General features: G+C 34.8%; 1 protein-coding gene across 6 annotated transcripts; it reads right to left on the reverse strand.

Moving 5' to 3' along the window:
• Nucleotides 1-11,397: 11,397 nt before the first annotated feature.
• LOC123202194 (aspartic proteinase 36-like) lies at nt 11,398-26,088 on the reverse strand. Of its 6 annotated transcripts, XM_044618028.1 has the most exons (11): nt 25,661-26,086; nt 25,448-25,459; nt 24,890-25,019; nt 24,531-24,778; nt 15,864-16,091; nt 14,858-15,020; nt 13,556-13,629; nt 13,360-13,456; nt 12,892-12,955; nt 12,060-12,131; nt 11,398-11,957 (listed from the first exon to the last, which is right to left on the reverse strand). In XM_044618028.1, the coding sequence occupies exons 1-11, from the start codon at nt 25,888-25,890 to the stop codon at nt 11,797-11,799; spliced, it is 1,479 nt and encodes a 492-aa protein (XP_044473963.1). In that variant the 5' UTR covers nt 25,891-26,086; the 3' UTR covers nt 11,398-11,796. The 6 variants fall into 6 exon arrangements, with proteins under 6 accessions (XP_044473963.1, XP_044473962.1, XP_044473964.1 ...); XM_044618027.1 differs by having other exon boundaries at nt 13,360-13,629; nt 24,890-24,926; nt 25,661-26,088; XM_044618029.1 differs by lacking the exon at nt 25,448-25,459 and having other exon boundaries at nt 25,661-26,087.

A 26,088-nucleotide genomic window follows, 5' to 3' on the forward strand; every position in this document is an offset into this window, starting at 1 on the left:
ATGCAAGGCTATCTCTAGTCTAAGGCCCTTAAGAAATCTGTCCAGTCAAAGACTAGGTGTACTCGCCATACCTAAAGCAAAACTAGATAGGACCTCAAAACGGGTAGAATAATCTTTTACTGAACCCTCCCCTGCTGCAAAGAAATGAACTCCTGAACTTTGATTGCTACCATATTAGTTGTTCTATATTGAGCCTTAAATGTCATTATGAAGTCTTGTCAGGTTATCAGATCCATATTTCTGGTTTCTTTAACTAGGTCCCACTATACGCGGGTCTCTCCCCTTATCAAGAAACTGGCATACCGAACTTTTTCTCTATCGGTTACAGGAAACAAATCCATGGTACTTTCCACCTGTTTGATCCACTCATTAGCCACCAAAGGATTTTTAGTACCTTTAAATTCAAGAGGGTTATACTGACTAAGTAAGGAATAAATGGGCTCAAGCCGCCTTTGAGCTTGAACTTCTTCTCTCCCTTCATTCCTCATTTCATTTTTGATTTCTTTTATGACCTCCTCACGAATCTCACTTCTAATCTCATCTCGGATAACATCTCTGGCTATATTTTCAGGTGTGGGTCTATCTTGACTCTCGATCAACACCTGACAGACTATATCTCTGATTTTTGCTAGCCCAATCCTAAACCACCTAACAGGGTAAGGTTAGATAGCTCTCCCATCTCTCTCTAAATACCCCTTCCAAGACCCCGTCCTCGTCTTGTGGTACTTCTCATCTAATAACTGCATAAGTGTAACTATATAAGGACTTTATCATTCTATTATTTGAATACATGCAAAGAAAACAACTTACTGTAGTCGATTCTCGAGAGCTGATCTATGAGACATGAGGCGCACCTGTGCAATACCAAAAAACAACTTACTATATATAAATATTATATTATATTACAACATATTCTATTATATCCATCTTTAAGTGCCCAAAATCGCGCTCTGATACCAAAAATGTAACCTTTCCTAACCAATAGGTATGTTACAGAAAAACGGTAAGAGTTCCTCTATTTTTTAGGGCCCGGGGAATTTTTTTTTTTTAACTATGCCCTGTAACACTCCTAATTAGCAATTTATACAAATCAGTCCTACCAACCGACTGGATTTTCATCAACTTAATCACAATTAACAAAATAAGTACATAATAATAACCATCATAAAAATTACCACCCATAGAAACTTTATAATCAATTTTCATGACTAGTCATAGATATACACATATATAGATATATATATATATATATATATGCACAATCACATATATACATATAGGAAATAAAATATATACATATCTACCAATATTTATATCAAGTATATATTTATGCATATATTCACATATATATCAAGACATATAAATCAACAAAAATATGGTGTCTTTCTCTTTTAGCCTTATGTCTCACTAGTGTTCCTTGGGAACCTTTGCTACAACTCTTTACCTGTAAAATATTAAATTAAACGGAGTGAACGACCATGGCTCAGTAAAAAAATCATACACAATACTCAAAACATTTCATACCAGTACTAATCTCTTCTATACTCAGCGTGTCTGGGCTATTCAAATACAAAATAAATGACAGGGAACACGCATTAAACACATATAATAATTCTTTTCTTTCACCCATTTATTCATTTCTTTACTATACAAATATGATTCACTTGTTATGATTTATGCATGTATGAGTGTCATGACTTTTCTATTTTCTGATCGTATATCTTTCTCGACTCTTTATCAGCCACATAGGCTTGCATGCATGATTCTAATGCAAATGACTTTCATAAAATATTTACTAATTCTTTCACTTTTTTTTTTGTCAAATATTTTCATTGACTGGTCTAGACTACATAAGACAGTACTCGCAGTCACCATACTAAGTGCAATCCTCTCTTATACGCATAATTCTCTATTTTCTTTTTCTTTATTGTCCACACAGTACAGCTAACATTTTTTTTTGTCCACACAGTACAACTAATATCTGTCTTTGTTGTCCACACAGTATAGCTGACATTTGTTTCTTTGCTGTCCACACAATACAACTCGTGTGTAAGGATTTTAAGCATGTTTTCTGTTTTCTTGTGTCATATGAGTCATTATAAAACCAAAAACATTTGTTTTCCATTTTCTAAAAACATGCATAACTTAAAAATTGTTTTTCCTCCATCTTTATTTTTCCGAAATCATGCATATGTTATGATTTCTCATGTATACATGTAAAACCATAACATGAAATATATCTATTCATTGTTTTTCCTTATTCTTTTCAAGTCTCATCGAGCATCAAATTATTTTCTCATGCATTCCATATGAATATACATATTTATTATAATGGTTTTTTACACATATCATGCACATAATTAAGCAAAATTAACCTACATCACATAAAATGACATTTTTGCCCTTATGGATATAAGGGTTATTCCACATATCATGTACATAATTAAGCAAAAATTAACCTTATGAATAAAATTACGTGCTTACCCTTAATGCAAATTCTTTCATCAATTCATCATTTTTCATATATTCAACACATAAAATTCACAAAGCTACCCCTAGGAATATGAAATGTCTAAAATACCCTTATGGCCAAAAATTACTTCATGAATCCTAATGAATTTCTTTATCTTTTTAAGCATAAATCACCTTAATTCTAATACCTTATACACTTATACAAGTAAAGGTTATTTAAATACCCTAACTCAAATTATTTCAAGTAAGTAAAGTATGAAATTCTTACATTTTCTTGAAACAAAAAATACATAGGATAAGTCAACCACACAATAACAAATAAAAAATTTAAAGGGGAAGCAAAGTCAATTCCTCAAGAAAGAAGAAACACTCAAATCAATTTCTCAATACAAAAATTCAAAGTTCAACAAAATCAAAAGATCAATCAAGCATCTAGTCAAACTCTTTACAACTCTATAATCATACCCAGCAAATACCATCTCAACTAGGGCTGGATTCGAGCCGAGCTGAGCTCGACTTAGTTTACATATAACTAAGCTTGAGTTCGAGCTCGAGCTCGTCAAGCTTGTGAAAGCCAAGCTCAAACTCAACTCAAATTCAACTCGGCTCGGCTCATTTTTCGTTATTAAAATGACATCGTTTTAATACATATTAGTCAAAATGATGTCATTTTGTATCAAAATTTTTAATTGAAAAATCTGGCTCGAACTCGAGCTCGACCGAGCTCGTACATGGCTAACTCGTTTCGGGCTCATTTGAACCAAGCTCGAACGGGTTCGGTTCGAGTCCAGCCCTAATCTCAACACAATATATTACTTTACATTAAGATTTGAAATAAAGTGAGTGAAACATTATGATTTTGAAGCAAAGAAAAGAGAGATTAAAAACACATTTCTAACACATTAAAGAAGATGATATGAGAGAGGAATTACCAAAGTTGTTGCTGCAACTTGAAAGGAGATGACTTGTTGAGTTGAAACCCTAGTTGTAGTAAAGTTTTTGACCACATAATGCATATGTGAGGAAATGAATTTTATTAAGGTTTGTGTAGTTTTATATAAAGGTAATTTAGTGTAAAATGAAGGGTAATTTTGTCCTAAACAAAACAACTTTCAGGTCAAAATTGGTACTTCGCATGTGTGTTATTTTAATTGGAAACAAGGGCATTTTGTCCTAAAATTATTATGAGAGTAAAATTGTAAGAAAAATAAGATTACATTAATAATCTTAAAATGCCTAAGGTTGAGATGGTTATCAGATTACCCTTATATTACCTGCCATATCAGTTTAGTAATAAAACATTATCAAAATTTTCATTACTTTTACAATCAAACAAAGAAATTCAAGTAATAAAAGTTAACTTGTTAATATTTTATTCTCTCAACCAAATGCTCCTTTAATATTTAAAATTATTTTTCTTTTTATTGAAATTTAAAAAAAAAAAAAAAAAATGAGCTTTAAATAATATCACCCTTAAAAGTAGACATGGCAAATGGGTCAGCCCTACCTAAAGCACAAAAAAATGGCCCTACCTAGAAAGACATGACCCAATATGTAACGGGTTGTGTCAGGCCCATGGACATTCAAGGTTGGCCCTTGGGCTTAGGCATCAGGCCCATGAGCCGACTCATGCACTATTCACAAATTAAATAAAAAAATTCTTCGTTTTTAAGGTTGCTTATAATTGCAACCTTGCAAGCTACAGTTGCAACCTTAAGGCTAGACCAGTAGCTGTTAAGGTTTGAATTTTTTTTATTTTTTCTATATAAACCCACACTCCCTCTCTAAAAGACACACATCCAATATAATTTTTCACTCTCTCATTATCTCTCTACATTTTCTTCTTTCAATCCCTTTCATATTCAACATTTTTTTTATTCAATTTCAATCTCAATTTCTTTCTATATTCTATTCATTAAATTTTGTAATAATTTTTTTGATTTTGGATTTAAAAACAGTTAAAAATAATTATTCAAATTTACTAATATAAATATCCATCCAAATTAATACAACCAAGGATTGTAAATTGTAAATTGTAAATCAATCACCCAAATCACATTTTATTCATATTTTTAAATGATATAAAATAATTTTATATTACTAATTATCGTATCTAATTAAAGAAAACTCTTTAATTTATCGATATTGTCATGATGAACTTGTTTTATATAATTATGTCTTTTATACACTCTGTCAACAAGAAGAATTGACTAGCTTATGCTCTTGGCCTTCAAATAGTGTCATTCGTAATTTTTTTTATATTTGTCACTAGTCCCTTGATACCTATTAACAACATAATTTCTTTTTTGTTTTTATAATTTATTAATTATTATTTTTCTTTAAAATATTTTCATAATAAAAAAAATTAATCTACTTTAAATAGAAAAGGTATGCAAGCAATTTAGACAACTTAACTTTTGTAAAATCAATTAATCATAAATTGGTACAATGTAAACATTGTCACATAGATCGTACATGATCTCTATTACAATATTTATATTACGCCCATTCTTGATTAATCAATTCTACAAAAGTAAAGTATTTCCAATCGTTTGAATACTTTTTTCATTTAGAACATATTAAATATTTTCATCACCAAAATACTTTTAAAAAAATTAATAATCAACAAAATTATAAAAACAAAAAAGAAATTATGTTGTTAATAGATATTAATGGAATTGTGGCAATAACAGATATAGAAAAAATGCGAGAGACATTGTTGGACAACCACTCACGCAAGTTATTTGGTTCTTCTTGATGGTTGAGCATATGAAAAGTAGTTGTTTCAACTTAAGTGTCGGTTAAGTCAAGAAGACATAATTAGAAAAAGCAAGTTCATTACAATGTTACCAATAAAATAAAGAGTTCTCTTTAATTAAATAAGATAAATAGTAATAAAAAATGATTTACATAATTTAAAAATATAAGCAAAATGTGATTTAGGTGATTAGTTTGTAATTTACGATCCTCAATTGTATTAATTTGAAAAAAAATCTATATTAATCAATTTAAATAATTATTTTTTATTAATATATAGACAAGTGGCCCCACAGGCTAGGCCCAATCCTAAATATATAGGGCATGCCATAGGCCTTATGATTTCCTTAGGTCAACCCAACTTAAAAGCCCGCAACTATACTGGTCTTAGACCAACATGACCCCTAGGCCTAGTGGGTTGCACCAGAGCCAGCCCAGCGTGACCCATTAACATCTCTACCTGAAAGAATTCAATCTGAAATTTGTAGAAATTTAACTTGATTATGGTCCAAGTTACCAAAAATTTCATCCCACTGATTCGAAGCTTTGGCCCATTCACTGGAATTAAAAAAAAAAAAAAAGGCTTCTGAATTCAATTTTCATTCTTCTTCAACTCTTCAAACTTCGACTCATCAACAATTCCCTGTCAACTGAAATTGCTTAAAACAGATTCCCTATTTCTGTGTGGTCTCTTTTCTTCTTCTTAAACATTCACATTAGATGTCCAAAACGCAACCTTAGTTGCTTTTTGTTCTCCTTCCGCAAATGACTCTTGAGCGAGTTTTTCCTTCTATTACGAATTTGAACGAACGCAACCATCCAGGAAGGACTTAGATTGCAATGCAGTGATTTGGCAAGATTAATGAAGTGCTGAGTTTAAGAGAATAAAAGGGACGATGTCGTTTTGCAAACTAAGTAAATAATGTAGAAGAAGAAGTTGAATCTGTTGACTTGGCGGAATTAGAATTTTGTATAAATACGTGTAATGAAATTTTAAAAGAGAATGAAGTTCTTAGTCATCTTCTCCCACACTCTCTACATGTTTTCCTTCTCTCTCTAGATTCTTCTCAATTTGAAATTCTTCTTCTCATTCTGAAATTCTTCTTCTTCTAATTCTTGGCGACTAAACGCTTCAATTGGTATCAAAGCAATTCCTGGACATGGTGGATGGCACACGAAATCAAGAGCTCTATCGGGAAATGGCTCATATGGTGCAAGAGGCGGAGTTACGACAACAACGTCTACTGAAAGAGTCTATCGATGAAATCAAGAGCTTGATTGGTGGTTTAAGTATGCAGCAATCAGAAATTTTCACTAAACAAAAGCTTGTGGATCTTACAAAGGAAGGAAGAGCACCAAAATCGAATCATAATCTTCCCTGGGGTCGCTCAACAAAACTAGAATTTCCAAAGTTCAATGGTGAAAACCCAGACACTTAGCTCTTACGAGCATAATATTTTTTTGAGGTGGATGAAACAACACCAGAAAATTTGGTTAAAGTAGCAGCTCTGCATTTAGAGGGAAGAGCCATACAATGGCATCAAAGTTTCATGAAATCCAAGGAAGGTCAGAACGTAATCTGGAAAGAGTATGTTCAGTGTCTGAATGCCAGGTTTGGTGCTCATGCTTATGACGATCCTTTGTCTGATTTACGTAATTTGCGACAGAATGGTTCACTCCAAGATTATTTGGATGGCTTTGATGAATTGTATCAAGGGTTGGTATCCGTGAAGATCAGGCCTTTAGTTTCTTCCTTTCAGGACTAGTGGATGTCTTACAAATGCCAGTTCGGATGTTCCGACCAAAGACTCTTGTCGAAGCATATGCTTTAGCCAAGCTGCAGGAGATAACAGTAATAGCCATGAAGGATCAACCAAAGCCATTTTAGAGGACACCTCAATTAGGAACAACATCTAAGCATTCCAATATTCCAACCATTAATTATCCACCTTCTAATGTTACTACAGGTACCATAACCAAACCTCAATCACAAGCAGGCCTTCTACCTACTCCTAATATTCCCAAATCTCACAAACCAATGACAAGAAGGGAAATCGATGAAAAGAGGGCCAAGGGGTTATGTTTTTGGTGTAATGATAAATACACCTTTGGCCATAAATGCAAGAAAAAATAGTTATATAACTTGCAGCTTCAGGTAGATGCAAGAGAAGAGGATGAACTTCTACTGGAGACTGAAGATGTGGAATATGAAGAAGGGCCAAGTTTACTGCATTTGTCATTAAATGCCTTAAATGGTGCAAAGGGTCCTAGAGTTATGAGATTGGAAAGGCTATATGGGAAGTGGTCCATTTTTATTTTAGTGGACTCGGGTAGTACTCATAATTTTCTGGCAAGAGAAACAGCTATGAGATTGGGGTGTTTACTTAAACCTGTGGAAGGCACTAAGGTATCAGTGGCTAACGGTCAACAACTACTATGCAATTCGGTATGCGAAGGGTTCCAATGGAAGACTGAAGGGCAGGTTTTCATAATTGATGCTTACATCTTGCCTCTTGAAAACTATGACTTAATCTTGGGGGCTCAATGGTTGGCTACACTTGGAGACATAACTTGGAACTTTAAGGCTCTAAGGATGGCATTTACACAAGGTGGTCAGTAGAGAGTTTTACAAGGACAAAAAGGGAAAAGGCTATCAATTGTCAACCACAACAGGTTATGCAAGTTATTAAAAAGGAACCAGTAACTAGCTTCCATCCAGGTATTAATGCAATCCAAGGAAATAGAGTTGGTGATGTTGCAAACGACAGGAGAAATAGATGTGAAGGAATGGAAAGAGTTGGCCTCACTTTTAGAAGAGTTCCAAAATGTTTTTAAGGAGAAGTTAGAGTTGTTTCCTTTAAGGCCACAAGATCATCATCTCACTTTAAAGGAGAACGGGCAACCAGTGAATTTGAGACCATACCGTTACAACTGTCTTCAGAAGGATGTAATCGAAAAAATGGTAGGAGAAATGCTTGATTCTGGAGTTATAAGACCCAGCACCAGTCCTTATTCAAGTCCCATTGTCTTGGTTAAGAAAAAAGATGGGTCATGGAGGTTTTGTGTAGACTACAGAAGCTTAAATCAATCCACAGTCAAGAACAAATATCTCATTCCTATTGTAGAAGACTTGTTGGATGAATTAGGACAAGCCAAGGTGTTTTCGAAAATCGACTTGAGGTCGGGATATTGGCAAATACACATGCATACTAACTCCATTGAGAAGATAGCGTTCAAAACCCATGGAGGTCACTATGAGTTCGTTGTTATGCCTTTCGGCTTAACCAACGCACCCTCCCCCTTTCAAGATTTGATGAACTCCATCTTCAAGGCTTACTTGAGGCGATTTGTGTTGGTATTTTTTTATGACATCCTCATTTATAGCAAGGACAAAATAGAGCATTTATCTCACCTAGAATCAGTGCTTAGGTTGTTAAGGAATAACAAGTTGGTGGCTAGGAAGAATAAGTGCTCTTTTGGGTGTACTCAGATATCATATTTGGGTCACATTATTTCAGACCAAGGGGTTATGATTGATCCAGCCAAGGTGAAAGCAGTAGAGGAATGGCCGGTTCCGAAATCTGTCAAGCAATTGAGAGGCTTTCTAGGCCTTATGGTCATATAGCTAGACCATTGCTAGAACTACTCAAGACAAACTCTTTTCATTGGAATAGTTCAGCACAGGAAACATTTGACAAATTAAAAGGAGCCATGGTGACTGCCCCTGTTTTGGCTTTACCAAACTTTAACAAAAAATTTATGATTGAAATAAATGCATGTGGTGAAGGAATTGGTGTTGTATTGATGCAAGATGGTCATCTGTTGGCATACATAAGTAAGTCTTTGTCTCCTAAAAATGACTTACTTTCAGTTTATGAGAAGGAGATGCTTGTTATTCTTTATGCAATCAAGAAATGGGAGCATTATTTGGTGGACCAATACTTCCTTATAAAAACGGATCATCAAAGCCTAAAGCATTTATTAGAGCAGAAGGTTACTACTCCTTCACAGCAAGACTGGGTTGCCAAATTGATGCAGTATAGTTATGAAATAGTGTATAAAAAAGGAAAAGAAAATTTAGCTGCAGATGCCTTGTCCCGATTACAAGCTATGGAATCCAATTGTTTGATTAGGAGTCTACTACCATCTGAATTTTTGAAGAAAGTGGAAGAGTCATGGCTTAAGGATGACCATTTGCAAACCATTATTAATGCAAAGAAACAAGATCTAGCAGTACATCCAGAATACAGTTGGCAATAGAACCAATTAAAGAGGCAAGGAAAATTTGTAGTGGGCAAAGATTTGGCTTTACGAAATAAGTTGATTGCTTTATTTCATGCCTCAACCATGGGAGGGCATTCTGGTGTTAGTGTCACGGCCAGAAGGATAAGTTTTATACTTTACTAGAGAGGCTTGTGGAAAGATGTTCGGAATTTCATTCGGACATGTGAAATTTGCCAAAGATTCAAACCAGAAAATGTTGCCTCTCCAGGTCTATTACAGCCGCTGCCTATTCCGACAGGAGTCTTCACCGATGTTACTATAGACTTTATCGAAGGGTTGCCGAAGTCACAAGGAAGATTAGTAATCTTAGTAGTGGTTGACCGGCTCATTAAGTTTAGCCATTTCATGGGGTTGAAACATCTTTTTTCTGTTGTAACAGTTGCACAAGTTTTTCTGGACAACATTTATAAATTACATGGTCTTCCCAATACCATTACTAGTGATCGTGGACCTATCTTCATTAGTCAATTTTGGTAGGAAATGTTCAAACTGCTGGGAGTCGGCGTGCAATTTTCCACAGCCTATCATCCACAAATAGACGGCCAAACAGAGGTCGTTAATCGGTGTCTAGAAAATTATCTTCGCTACATGGCTGGAGATTTGCCCCACACATGGTTTCGTTGGTTATCCTTAGCCGAGTTTTGGTACAATACTTCGTACCACTCGAGTATTCATATGTCCCGTTTGAAGCTCTATATGGCTATTCACCATCTATACAAGTACCATATTTTCCTAATGATTCACGGATTGCGGCTGTTGATGCTTTTCTTCGATCTCGCGAAGACACTATCCTGGTGCTCCAGCGAAACATGGCAAGGGCTCAACATAGGATGAAGATGTTTGCTGATAAAAAGAGGACAGAAAGGAGATTTGACATTGGTGATTGGGTTTACCTCAAGCTCCAACCTTATCGACAAACTTCTTTGCACCAGAGATGCCCGAAACTCCAAGCTCGCTATTATGGCCCTTTTCAAATTATGGACAAGGTGAGAGCAGTAGCAGATAAACTCCAGCTACCAGCTGATGCTGAAATACATAATGTGTTTCACGTGTCCTTGCTCAAACCGGCGTATGCTTCCATTCAATCTTCAAGTACTCTGCCACCATGAGTGCCACTATCTGACCGCATTCCCCAGGCTGTGCTAGATCGACGGATGGTAAAACGTCAGAATACAGCAGCAACTCAAGTTTTAATTCAATGGCAGGGGTTTTCGCAGGCTGCAGCAACATGGGAGTTCGCTGATGAAATGCGTCAACGGTTTCCTCAATTCTCCCTTGAGGACAAGGTTGCCGAAGGGGAGGAAATTGTTATGAATTTGAACGAACGTAACCATCCAGGAAGGACTTAGATTGCAATGCAGTGATTTGGCAAGATTAATGAAGTGCTGAGTTTAGGAGAATAAAAGGGACGGTGTCGTTTTGCAAACTAAGTAAATAATGTAAAAGAAGAAGTTGAATCTGCTGACTTGGCGGAATTAGAATTTTGTATAAATACGTGTAATGAAATTTTAAAAAGAAATGAAGTTCTTAGTCATCTTCTCCCACACTCTCTGCATATTTTCCCTCTCTCTCTAGATTCTTCTCAATTTGAATTTCTTCTCATTATGAAATTCTTCTTCTTCTAATTCTTGGCGGCTGAACGCATCACCTTCATTTCCAACATTAATCAATGCACCCCCGATCTTCTGCCCAAAGAATATTTTTTTCATAATTATGTTTCTTCCTTATTCAAGCATTGCTTGTTTTACTACATTTTTTCTCACCTTCGATAGTTTTGATTTGTGCTTTACATGCTCTCTCCTTTATGGGTGCGTGGAGGTCGATAACAGAAGAGTATTTTGAAGAAATCTAACATAATATGAGGATTTTAATTTATCAGGCAAGTGTAGGAATTGAAACCTTTTAGGCCTTTCAGCATTATAAGCAGAAAAGCTTTTCAAAAATGACATTTTTCTGATCAATGCAGATACAGAAATGAACAGTTTGAGTTGCTAAAATAAACATATATTACAAATTTGATATAACTTCTATATCTATTGGTACCACAATAAATAAATAATCATTGTATTCTGTTCTGCTTCCAGTTGCCCAGTTTGATGTAAAATACTCACTCAACCTACGAGATTTTGATGGCTGATCCTTTACAAGCAAAAGGCTGAATTCCAATCAACACTTGAAGACAGCTATCATTACCAGTAACCAGAACCCCGGAAGAATTAAGCAGCTATCAGCCATATCAAATCGGGGATGGCAAAATATATGTTTATATTATAATCAGACAAATTAGGACTCCATGAACACCAGGCTGTGCAAGAGGAGAGCAATGAAGCTCAAAAGTAGCATTTTTAAGAGCATGTCTCTTGATGAACTACTCACACTAAGCTGTCCCGCATTTATGAACTCATCCTTGCCAACAGTTATTGAGACATTTACAGACAAGGAACCTGATGGATAAGAGATTCATTTATATCTCATGGTACATGTTTAAAGCGATTCTGACTGCCAAAGAAGACAAAGATAGCAACTTTCATATTAAATAAACTTACAATCATAGTTAGCCCATCCGAGTCGTTGCTGAGCCAGATCATATACAAAGATTTTATCTTTTAGAACAAGATCTACAAAATGAAAAAACAAAACAAGAAATTAATTCCACAGTTTAAATGGTAAAGAAATGGGTAAAAGGTTTTGCAGCTTCTAGATGTTGATTAATACAGACAGATGCACTAAACATTTCTGAAACATTCTTAAAGATTTTTTATTTCAATGAAAACTGTTTATGCATTGTGAAACAGCTCCTGATCCCTTACATGTCCAAGAGAAACTTGTATAGAGAAAGGCTTACAAACAAATACGGCCTATCAAAAGAAAATCTAAAATTTATTAAATGGACTAATATATACAAGTCAAAAGCATGCGCCTCGTCTGATCCTTGTATATCTATGTCATATACTCAACAAAATAATTGCAATGCCTAAATTCCTTTATTATTTCAGATATCCAAAGCTGATGTGCCGAAACAACAAAGGGTTGTCTTTTTACTTGGTTTAAAAATCATGAATGACATTATAAACTTCCCACATGCAATGGCTTATACAAGATGCATTTCCTCATAAGAGTAAGAACTAAATCAGAGTAACAACCACTGGGAAAAATTGTAAAATCTATTTTCACAATGGAAGGGTATGCAAGACTACAAGTAAACAGATCATAAATAAGAAGCAGTCAGTTAATCATGGGATATAGTTAAATGTTTGATCAGTATTAACGGAATGACTAAGATCCACTGTATATTGTAGATGCAATATGACTCATTGAATTTTGGAAGTCAAAGTGAACTGCTCAGCTTTAAATATGTTTGTGGCCCAGGAAGCTAACCTCCTAAAATGGATACTTCTCCTTGAACTTTCTCAAAACCAATGCACCACATCGCAGCACCACCCTGAAACATATAGCACGTTCAATATTTTTCAGCAGTGGCATATCATATAGGGCTGGACTCGAACCGAGCCAACTCGAGCTCAGCTTGAACAAGCCCAAAACGAGCCAACCCTAGCCAAGCTAGAGCTACTCGCCAGATTTTCCAATTAAAAATTTTGATACAAAACGACGTCGTTTTGACCAATATGTATTAAAACGATATCATTTTAATAACGAAAAAAGAGTCGAGCCGAATTCGAGCTTGGCTTTTACGAGCTCGAGTTCGAACTCAAGCTCATCTATATGTGAACCAAACCGAGCTCGAGCTCGGCTCGAATCCAGCCCTAACGTCATGGACAAGAGTCATACCTAATGTATAACTCGAAAAGAGGCAGAGTAGTAAAAGAGGCAAGATAAACAACTCACATAGAAAACAAAATGTGTAAGGTACTCTTCTGGTTTTAAAATCATGGATGCACCACCATCAAAATTTAGACTAACCATGGGGAATATCTCGGATACACTGAATTGAAAACAGAAATTTAGCTTCAGATGTTTACAAATTAATAAAGGGCAAGTAAGTACAGTATATTCATCCGAAAGATGAAGTTTAAGACTGAACCTGGTGGAGACCAGATAACACTGTTTTCCTTTAGATACGGTGGGAGTCACAGATTGTGACACACTTGTAGTTATCTATAAAATAAATCAGTGGAAGACCCATAGAACATAATAGAAGCAATTTTAACAAAAAATTCAGTAGAACAACAAAAGGCAGCTAGTCAGTGGCATAAGGCATATTAAAACCTTCAAGTGGAAGAGCTTGTTATAGTTATGTTTATTTGTTTAAGTTCCAACAACATAACAAAAGCTTCTATCAGGTTGAATAATTGCAATCTCAATTCATTGCAAGAACTTTCAAATGATACTTTTGTGCAAAGGCCCAAAAATACTTCGAAGCAGTGTTTTTAAAACCAAACCAGACCAGCTGGTTCGACCGGTTAAACCATGAACCAACCACTCTACAATCTAGTCCAAACTATATATAAATATTGATTTATTTGAAATTCGATCAAACCTTATAAACCTATTAAACCAAAAAAACTACTTAAAATCAATAAAACCAAGTTTACATAATACTACACAATTTTTGTCTTATTAAAAGTTAAAATTTGTAAGATTTTAATTGAATTAATGATAAAATTTATAATTTTTTTTATCTATGTAATAGAGTGTTAGTTGTTTAATTAACATATTTGAAATTATATTTTATATGTTTCATATGATTTATATTTAAAAAATATAATAGATGTTTGATACTATTCAAAAAATACATAATAATTTGGCAATCGGTTATCTGGTTGAACCACAAACTAGTAAGATAACTGGTTTAACCATTGGTCTAATTTCCAAAAACGTTGCTTCAAAGGTATATAATAAATAAAGTAGTATCCCAAGTTCACTCTAGCTACTGTTCCATTTCACATTTTGAGATGAAACAAATTGCAAGAATACAGGAAATGAGCAGATGGAGCAGATATTAACCAAAATGGGTTAAGCAAGAACCAGCAGAAGACACAATTTTAAAGCAGGTGCATACAAAAAGGTTTGGATTTATACAAGTATAAATTAAAAAATTATTCTGTTCTTCAAAAAAGATTTTTCCAGAAATTTTACAATGAGTAGCAACATGGTCCACAGAGATGGAACTTTACCAAAATAGCCTATAAAGAGGACTATTATAGAGTTCTTTATCTTATAAAATGATTTTTCTATACCAGAATACAACTTTCAGAAAAACAGAAAACCTCCCTAATACTTTAACCAAGCATGTTAAGCGAGAGACATGAAAGCCATCAACTTATCATAGTTAAATGCAATCCTGAAAACAAAATGACTGAAAAATGACAATTTTCATACTTACAGCATCAACAAAAGGATCAAAAGCCTCTTCTACAAGGTAAGTTAAAGTTGTTCCAGAGTCAACAATAGTTTCTCTGTTATTTGAAGCTGCAAATGCCGCTGGATCAATGGGTAATAATGTTCCATTGACAGAAATGCTCTGCAAATTTATATTATAATGAGGCCTGAAATTTTCAAAGAGGCGGTCAAAATTAATATTCATACATTATAGTTGAAAGCAAGATTATTATGTAGGTACTCAATAATCATTTATACAAAGCAGAAAATTAAAGTCCTACATTATAACATTTATATCACAATAAACCAAATAATATGCTTGACAACCACAACACTCGCCTCCCAACCCACCTAAAAATAAGAGAGAGACATGGCATTAAAAACCAAACAGTCTATTTTTGCAAAGTTTCATAGATTACCAACTCATTAAAGGTCAAATTAAAAAATATTGGTCACCCAAATATCATCAGTCCTTATAGACACAGGTTTCAAATCTCACAGAAGAATTCACAACAACATTACAATATTCATTTTCTCAAAAGACATTAGAATATTCATGTTTGATAGCTAGTTCCAACTACCTAATTAGCTTTTCAGTATCCTCCAATTTGACAGAAAACTCACAAATATAAACTGATAAATGAATGAACCATTATCATATAAATGTAAAGATGTGTTGTCTTTAGGCATACTCATTACCAAGGTGAAAAGTCTGGAGGAAATGGAAGGGCATTCTTCTCAAAGCCCAGAAGACATTAACAAGTAATTTTCTTCTGAATAGCCAAACAACTTTGGTAATACCCAGTCTTTTAAAGGACCTAACATAACATCTCAAGTTCAAAAATCTCCTAACAAAAAAAGAATGACAAAGAAAAAGAAAACCTCTTCAACTACCAGAAGACGGTAGAATAGAACCTCAGTATCTAGATTTTATGAAATCCTGTTGACAGCTTAAGGGTATAAAAATAAATGAAGAACAGGAAAGATTGCCAAAAAAAAAAATAACAAACTTTGATGGAACCAGTGGAGTATAAACAATGCTTGGCTCCAAAATCTCCCCAAGAACCAATTTACCGCCTCCATTGCCCTCTCCTTTTAAGCAATGAGAGAAAGCTCTGGGTGTTATCCCACGAGATGACAGTTGTGATATAACTGACAGATCCCCTTGGCCAAATCCAAATATCCCATCAATTGCTTTATCTGTTTTAGTCAAGTCCCCACTCTGATAGGTGCTACACCTGTTTCCAGTACCAAGTCAAGCAATAAATTCCAATTAACACAAATAAGAAGGAATTAGTGTAGAAAACAGCAGCTACTGAAAAATGACATAATGGGTGAAGGCTGAATATGAAACATGACTCAAAATCAATTGTAGATAAATGTGCTAGTTCGTGTCATCCGGTTATGTCAAATTGGGTTTCAGTAAGAAACCCACAACCCTAACCTGACCCGAAATTAAATTGTATCGAAATTTCTCAACCTTGACCTAGCTAAAATAGTTTCAGGTTGACTTGACACAACCCAAACTATACAATGGATCATGTCATGTCAAAACAAATGCAACAGCACAAAGTTTTACGAAACAATACATTTTGTCATGAAACAATATGATTTGTTACAGAATGACATGTTTTGCTATGAAAAGGCATGTTTTGTCAAAACAAAACTATATGTTTTGAATTTGAGACAATGTAAATAGGCTAATTGAAACTCGATGGGTCATTTGTAAAATTGCATTGGGTCATAGTAACCATTGATGTTTCTATATGAAGGAAACATTATAGTTTAATTTGTATTTGTGCTTGCACTTTCACACTTAACAACCTTTGCCACCAGGTGAGCTAGTTGTTGGCAACTCTAAAGGTTGAGAAAGAAGCATGCAAGTATTATTGTATATAAGGATTATTGTATCATAATTCTCTCCCTCTTTCCTTCTAAATTGTTCTCCATGTTCATCTATCATGGCCAAGCTTTGAGATGAGAACTGATAGAGCTCTTATAACTAAGATTGATTCACATAGGCCCAAGGGGAGAGATACAAAGGAGATTCAACAAGGGGAGAAAGTGGTCCAAGGTTATCATATTAAGCAACTTGTGAGGATGACATTTGGCAAACTGTGAGTGGAGAAGAATCAAAATACCATTATGAAAGTGCGAATAAAAAGAGAAGTGTAGACAGGAATGAAGGCAAAGAATTGCAATGAATGATCAATGTTTTCATTGGAGAGTATTAGCCTCTTAAAACAGTTAGCTATTAGTAGTTTTCATTGAATAATTAAATTGTAATGAATGGTTGTAAAGATTGATGATGAGCAATATAGGTATTGAACTCCATTCACTTTACCTTTAGTTTTATCCCCTTTAAATTATTTGTCCAATAATTCTAGGAATTTGTTACCAAGAGTTTCGATTTAGTGTGATCTCATTTATTTTATTTCATTTTCTTTAGGTGATTCAGTTTCCAAGGTTAGCATATATTATAAATATATGTTTTTCTATTATATAATATTGTATGTTAATTATTTTTATTTCTGTTACCTTATTTAGGATTTAAACATATATAAATTATGTACCATTGTGATAATTGAAAATATAACAAATACAATTTTATTCTTTTTTTTTTTTTACATAGTATCAGAGTCAAATCATTGAAAAAACAATCTTGTGGCTACCATCACCCAACCATCTTCCTCCAATATCACTCCTATTCTCGAAACTGCCACTCTCAAATCCTGGCAGTTCCAATGTCTCTATTTCTCCCATCACCGTTCACAAACTCTTAGGCCCAAACTATGTTTAATGTTCACGATTAGTTTTGATGTACATGTGAGGAAAAGAGGAAAAAAATATATATATCACTAGAGTTATAGTCGCACCGCTGAAAGAGAAGCCCAAATTCAAAGCCTAGAATTCCAAGAACAACATGGTGATGTCATCGTTAATCAATTCCATGACGGTGAAAATTAGCAAAAATTTTATGTTCTACGACATGACCAAAGAGATTTGAGATGCAACCATGGAAACTTTTTCCCACAAAGAAAATATGTTGGAATAGAAAGCAACCTTAATGATCTTCGTCAATGAGACCTTAATGTCCCCCAATACTTCAACTTGTTTTTTCATCAATGGCAACAACTAGATCAGTTCAAGGTTTACAATTGGGAAAGTTCAAAAATGGCTGCAAGTACAAGAGTATCATCGAGAAGAAACGTGTGTTCAAATTTTTTATGGAGTTAAATCCAAGCCTCAATAAAGTTTGCGGTCGTATATTAGTGACAAAGCCTCTGCCATTACTTCGAGAAACTTTTTCTGATGTTCATTGTTAAAGAAGGAAGAAGCTAATGCTTGAAGGGCAAACAAGTGAGTCTTCAGCCATGACAACACAAAGAAATGCATCAAATTCCAAAGAAAGGGAGACCCAGGTGTAAACACTGCCAAAAGTTGGGGCACAAAGACAACTATTAGGGATTGCATGGGAAGCCACCAGACTATAAACCTCATGGACAAAGAGATTACCAAAGTAATGGAAACTCTGCCTCTACCCCTATCGAAGAACATTCTTCATTTGTGGAGCCTAGCCCCTTTAGTAAAAAACAACTTGATGCTCTCCAAAAATTGTTAACTCAAACCATCCAATCTCATTCCCAAAAACTGTCAGGCACTACTATTGGAATAGGTTCAATTGCTTAGAAAGGTAACTCCACAAATACCTAGAAAGTTTATAAAACTAGATCAAAATCTTGGATTGTTGACTCAGGTGCATCAAATCATGACTGTGAATGTAAGATTGTTGAGAGATTTTATTTCATACACACAATTATTTTGTAAAGATTGCGGATGGTTCTCTTTAGAAAATAACAAGATTTGGTTCAATCTCTCTCTCAAAAGACATAACACCAAAATCAATGTGATTGGTCCCAAATCTAGATTGTAATCTATTGTCTATCAATAAACTTACCAATGACTTGAATTGCATCATTAAATTTACTTCTTAAAATTGTGTATTTCAAGACTTGAATTCGAGAAAGATGATTGGCAATGCTAATGTGTTTGCAGGTGTTAACCTTTTTAAAAGTGAAGGGCATTTAAAAGGGCAACATCAGCCTATCAAGAGTGTACCTCAAAGTCTTGTGTCATCTTTCAATGTAGTCTCAAAATAAAGATTGTGTAATTATGTTATGACACTATCGATTAGGTCATCCAAGTTTTTCATACCTTGCAAAATTGTTCCCATCTTTATTTCTCAATAAAAATCCAAATTTCTTTTATTGTGAGACTTGTCAATTGTTAAAATATATTTGAAATTCATATCAAAGTGTCTCATACAAATCATCTTGTTCTTTTACTCTAATTCATAGTGACATGTGGAGTCCATCCAAAACAAAAAAATGTCACCGAATCTAAGTGGTTTGTTTTGTTTATCGATGATCATACTCAAGTCACATGGGTATTTCTTATAAGGGAGAAATCCGAAATGGAAAAATTTTTTGAAAATTTCAACATGCTCAATACTCCGTTTAATAGCAAAATTCCAATCTTTCAAATTGATTATGTCAAAGAATATTTTTCTTTTCACCTAGGAAAATATCTCTTTGAACAGGGAATTGCTCATCAAAGTTCTTGTGCTGAAGACCCACAACAAAATGGAGTCTCAAAAAAGAAAAACAGACATTTGTTGGAAGTAGCTAGATCTTTTATGTTCACCTCCAATGTTCCAAAATCTTTTAGGGGAAAGATATCCTCACATCTATGCATCTCATAAACAAAATGTCATCACGAGTTTTAAATTTCAAAATACCGTGTCAAGTCCTTCTTGAGTTCTTTTCAAATTCTCACCTCATCCCCACCATTCCCTTAAAGGTATTCGGTTGTTCAACCTTGTTCACATAAATCAACCTCACTGAAGCAAATTGGACCCAAAATTAGAAAAATGCATCTTCCTTGAGTATTCTCCTACATAAAAAGTGTATACGTGTTATTCTCTTAAAAAAGGTCAAATATTTGTTTCAATGGACATTACCTTCATAGAAAATCAACCTTTTTACCCAAAATCTAATATTTAAAGGGAGAATTAGTCAATCGAAGAATATTATTTTTGGGATAAAATTGACTCAATCACATTTGAATTCAATCCCTACACAAGTCCATCAGTCCCTTTTGCGCCTTCTTCTTCTCCTATTGTTCCACCATAAAATGACAAAACTAAGTCATGAAGTAACTTAGCCTCTAAAGTCTAAAATTGAACCAAGATCAGATGTTCCTTCAAATTCTCCAACTTCTCAGGACGAGTTAGAGACAATTACACATCCTTTACAAAACCTTAACTCAGAATTAAACCCCTAGGCTCATGAAATACTAGGTAACAATGATGTTATTTTTTACCAAAATATTGTTGAGTTATCAAATGATCTTGGGTGGGCTATTGCTCTTCGAAAGGGTGTTTGCTCATGCACCCATCACCTTATTTCACTTTTTATTTCCTCTGAAAGCTTGTCTCTAACTTTTAAGGCATTCACACTTAAGCTTGCCTCCACTGAGATACCCAATAATATCCATGAAGCCTTGAAACAACCAAAGTGGAAAGTAGCAATGAAAGCGGAAATTAGAGCACTTTAGAAAAATGGGACTTGGGAAGTGACTACCTTACCAGACCACAAGAAAACTGTGGTGTGCAAATGGATTTTCACCATTAAGCACAATGCCAACGACAATATAGAGAGATACAAGGCTAGGTTGGTTGCTCAAGGTTTTACTCAATCCTATAAGATAGATTATCAAGAGACTTTTGCCCTTGTTGCAAAGCTCAACACAATCAAAACTCTTCTTTCTATGGCTATTAATCTTGATTGGCCCTTGTACCAATTAGATGTCAAGTATGCATACTTCAATGGTGATCTTGAGAAAGAGGTCTACATGTACATGCCCTCTAGTCTTGAAAGGTCAAAAAAAGTATATAAGCTCAAAAAGTCACTCTATGGACTAAAACAATCTCTCAGAGCACGATTTGACGGATTCTCAAAAGCTAAGAAGAAGTTTGGATACACTGAATACCAGACAGATCATACTTTGTTCCTCAAAGAATCCAATGAAGAAATTATCAAACTAAAAAAATTATGACAAATGACTATCGAGAAGAAATTATTCGATTGAAGAAAGTTTTGGCAATGGAATTCAAGATAAAGGACTTGGGATTTCTAAAGTATTTTCTAGGATGGAAGTTGCTTGGTCAAGAAAAGGTATTTATGTTTCTCAACATACATACATTTTAGACTTGTTGAAAAAGACAAGAATGTTTAGTTGCAAACATGCTAAGTAGGTTGCAATGAAAAAGATAGGAATGTTTAGTTATTGAACGTGAAGGAGTAATCGCCTGCAATGTTTTAAAATTGGATGGGCAGGTTTCATTTTGGCTTCGGGTCAGGCCTTCATTTGGGTTTTGTGAAGGTCCAACTGAATCCTTGGGCTGGGGTCGGTGTGCTATGTGAGTTGGAGTTGAATTCGTAGGAATATTGGACTTGAAACTGGAGATTGGCATATGTGAGCTGAGAGAAACCAAAATTGGGCTGGTATGGGTCGGATATAAGAAACGGGTTTGTTGTGCTTGGTTCCTGGGGAAACTTTGCCTAGACGCAACACATATCGTTCATCAATTATTGTATTTTTCTTCTCCACTTGGCGTGCACGCATCATCATTTCTAACAACGTCTTGGGATGAAGCATCTTCACTTCCGATCGGATTTCATCCAACAATCCATTCATGAAAATGATCTTCATTTTGTCTTCCGAAAGATCATCGACAGTCGTAGAGAGCAACTCAAACCTACTGCAGTAGTCTTGGACTGATCCCATTTGTCGAAGGCTGAAGAGCTCTTCCTCCGCCGAGCGCTCGTCTAGTGGTAGAAACAGCTCCAACACCTCCCATTTGAACACCTCCCAGCCTGCAAATGACTGATGTTTTTCATGCCACTGCAACCAATGTAGTGCATCCCCTTCCATGCCAACACCGGCGGTTATCAATTTCTCTAGCTCCGTCAAACTATTCACCTGGAAGTATCGCTCAATCTTAGAAATCCAATCTAATGCCTCCACCCCGTTGAAGAGAGGTAGCTCCAATTGTTGGTACAATAGGTCCTTTCTATTACCTCCCCACGTTTCACCTACGTCTCTCTCTATCTCATTCATTCATCCTCTGTCCTTTCTGGAGATGGCCCGGTTGGATCCATGGGTGGAGGAGAGCATGATGTCGAGGTGGCGGCCCCTATCGATGTCTTCCCTTTATCGTTATTTTCACGTGCGACAGCCGATTCCCTCAACTCCCTTAAAAATTCCTTGATGGTCTCCACGTTGTACTCCATTCGTTCCATCCTAGCATTGTTGTCTCTCACCTTCGATCAGAATATTTCCATCCCTTCCTTCATAGCTGTTAGTTCAACCTCTAACTTTTCCACCCTTGTCTCCATCCGAGTCATGCTATGATACCAATCTGTTATAGACCTGGAAGACTGAGGACTACAAAACGAGGGAATTGCAATTCACTGAAGGTGCAAAACAGACTTGCAGGAATTCCAGAAACGCAATCTCATTTAACCCACACTAACCATTTCGATATTTTCAATGTAACAGTATTATGTAATGCACCAGATTTGACAAAATGATATAATTCATGCATTCATCTTCTTTCCATTTTGCTATCAATTACAATGGCCAAGGGATTCTTCCCTGATTTACAATTAGCATATTGGATTAACAAAAAGTTACGAGAATAGTAACAACAAAAACCACTCCCAAACAGCAACTACTCTTATTACAACTGCTCATCACCTACAACACTTCGAGAGGTTGTCATCTCTCATTTCCTAACCACTCCTTTTCTCCATTTTTTTTCCCTTTTTCTTCTTTTTTTTTTTTTATACTCCATCCCCCAAGATTATATCTACTCCCCCACTCCTATTCTTTTCTCTATCACTTCATCGCTTGAATTTCCCTAGATCAAGTACAAGCTTCTTTCTTCAGTCCCCTACTGCTCTTGACTTGAGAGATTTTCCTCAGTTGCTTGATTATCTTGTGCTCTTCCTACACGACTGCCACTTGTCATTCTCCTTTTCTTGAACTTCCTTTTCACATATACCTTCACCCTAACAGCCTCACATGTAATGCTTTTGGCTGTGAAAGGAATTGGAGTGTGTTTAACCATGTAAGTATTAATTAGTTATACTTACATAAACATTCAATATATATTATCCTATTCTCATTTACTTTTTAATATGTGTACTAATCAATATGTATTTCATATGTATACAAGTTCATAGCAAGAAAAGAAATAAATTAGCACAACAAAGACTAAATGATTTAGTCTTTGTGAAATACAATTGAGCATTGCAATGTTGATATTCAATTACCGATAGCATAGACTCAATTTTACTTGATACAATTGATGAAAGCAATGAATGGTTTATGGGGCAAATGGAGGGGGCAAATGATGTCGATAGTGGTGATGAATTGGTGTTTGAAGATGATTCTTTAACATAGGATAATGTTGCTAGGGCTAGTGGGGCTGACAAACCTGTTTATGCTACAAGAGCTACTACAAGTTTTTGCATTGGTGGGGCTGAACCTATAACCAAAAAGGCCAAAATCTCATCTTTTTTTACACATACCCATAAGTGAATATCTAAGGATAAGAAGGTTCTAGAATACAAGTCATTTGATGAAGAAATGGATGAAATTGGAGATGAAAAATTCAATGATAAGGAAGAAGATGTGTCATTCGATGATGAAGATAAAGACTTAGATTTCGATTAAAATACATTTTTTATAACAATTTATGCACATCGAAGAGTTTTAATATTCTTTCATGTTTTAATATAAAAATCAATTTGTGCTTTTGAGATTTTATTTATTATACTATTCTTTGGTAATTGAGTGATTAGTCTTCATTATATTTTATTTTTTATTATTATTTTTTTATCGTTTTTGGTCCAAAAGCAATGCTTCCGCTTCGCTTTTTTTGCTTAAGCGATGCGACCCTACATCGCTTTTTGGCGCTTTTTGCCTTTAACAACTATGAACTATAATAAAAAATTGTGAGTTTGCACCATTTTTTGATATGGAGAGGTGAATGACAAGGAAGAATATACCCCGATCAATTTTGAGTAGACTCAAACACAACCTGAACTATATTTCAAGTCAAAAAATTTCAACCACAACTAAATTTTTTTTGTATTGTGTTGTATCGTATCAAATTAACTAGTCGTCTAAAAAAAGTCAGCTCTAGTTGCAAATAAATAAAATCTTTGTTAAATAAAATATGTTAATTGCATCTTTTCAACATTTCCAACAAACAAATAAGAACACAATAATTTAACTATGTGCACCACTAATTAGGGTTCCCTTCATGAATAATATTATCAACATCACAAAAGTACGAGCTTATTCTACAAATGAAAGCAATACAAAAGTTAGTAGAAATTACAAAAAAGATGATTGTAGAGAAATTTTTAAGAGTAGTGCTACTACAATCACCTTACTTTTAAAGTAAATGGCAACAAAATAAAATAATATGTCATATACTTTGAGGTTCTTTGAAATTTCTTCCATCTATTCTCTTCCTTTGCAAAGTTATAATCTATTCATATCATGTTCAAGCAAACGTTTTTGAAATAGTCATAAGAACTCACCCGAAAACAATTGGCGCTGAAGAGTTAGTAGTAATAGCCTCACCCAAAATAGCGTCAAAATACAATGTGTCATATATATATGAGCCTGATGTCCCACTTTCATCTTCATATTGAAATGAATAACCGCACAGGTTACTTTGAGGAGGACATTCAGTTGCTGTCTGAATTTCTAAAGCACACAGTGGATCTGAACAGGGAACTGGTCTAGCAGTTGATGAGCTAGAAGTGTCGAAAAAATTAAGCTGAACCTATAAAACACATAAAATTTCATGAAATAAGAGATACTCTAGATTTTCATTTCACTATAATATCTCATGTGATTAAGGAGCTAAAAATAAGTTAAAGAAACAAGATTTTACTCCAAGTCCACTGATTTGAGGGCAATTACTGCAGGTACTGCAAGCAACCCACAAAATGTCACTTCCGGTATCAATTTGCACATTGAATTCTCTAGAAGGAGAACCCAACTTCACTTTCGTAAAATAAAGCCTAGACAAACCAAGAATACAATAACTTAATACAGTTCTCAAACACAAAATAGAAGATACTTCACCATCAAATCCTAATGTGAAAATGGGGGGAAAAAAATCCTCAACAAAACCAGCACCCAGATGCAAAATAAGAATATTGAAAGATCCAACAACCCGGTTGAGGTTGCAATAAAATCTTTTTGAGCTAAACCTATTCGTTTCCTTTTTTCCACCTTCAGATCACTCTAATAAACGCTGACCCAGAAACAAGAAAATATAACACAAACTTTTAAAAATTCAAACTTCTGAGCATACCCATCAATGTAAAGAAATGATAGACCACCAAATTTGATTGACGAGCGAAAATGCAAGTTGCAAATTTAACCTCATAAATTTTTTTTTAAAAATTAATGATAATATAGAACAGAAAACTTTCCCAACACTTACCAATATGAGCCACTGCAAAGTGCCAAACCAAGTTGATGAATTGCGCCACAACATTAAAACAATAGTAATAAATCATTAGTAAAACACGCCCACAAAGCATAATAAAGAAATCTTTCTTTAAATAATATCTCTCCAGCCCTTAAACAAAAAATATAAATTTACAACAAAAGAGAAAATATAGCAAACAAGAAGACGAAGAAATGAGAGAGTTACCCAATAAGAGATGGATCAGAGGAGCCTTGAACTGGGAAGTCAACAAAGCCGCCTGTAACACCTTGCAAGATTCTCGGATGCCTGGCATGGTCTCGAGCTCTGAGTTGACTCAGAGGAAGTGAGTGGTTAACTGGAAAAGCCCTCTCCAATGGAAGAACAACACTATACACCACCGACAGCGGCACTAGAAGTGCCGAAACCGCTGAGATCACACCACGCAGAGCCCACATTTTTTCAGTATTAACTTTTTGGGGTGTTTCGGAGAGAGGATTCAAAGAGAAAGATTGAGCTTCTTGCTATCCTCGTGAGAGAGGGAGAAGATCAGCTGATTTGAAGGTCGAAAATGTCCTTCAATTGCTTTAATGGATTCAGGTGAAGCAAGAAAAAAAGCACTAAATGCAAAATCTTTCAAATTGAATTTCCCACTT

This window comes from Mangifera indica, chromosome 18 (assembly GCF_011075055.1).
Source record: "Mangifera indica cultivar Alphonso chromosome 18, CATAS_Mindica_2.1, whole genome shotgun sequence".
Taxonomy (NCBI): domain Eukaryota; kingdom Viridiplantae; phylum Streptophyta; class Magnoliopsida; order Sapindales; family Anacardiaceae; genus Mangifera; species Mangifera indica.

Excerpts from the sequence above, each read along its gene's own strand:
- LOC123202194 (XM_044618025.1), bottom strand. The coding sequence starts at position 25,890 with ATGTGGGCTCTGCGTGGTGTGATCTCAGCGGTTTCGGCACTTCTAGTG. Across the intron at positions 16,092-24,530 it reads TCAGCGCCAATTGTTTTCGG|GTGTAGCACCTATCAGAGTG; the intron begins GTGAGTTCTTAT and ends TACTGGAAACAG. Across the intron at positions 15,021-15,863 it reads ACTCCACTGGTTCCATCAAA|GCCTCATTATAATATAAATT; the intron begins GTTTGTTATTTT and ends TGAAAATTTCAG.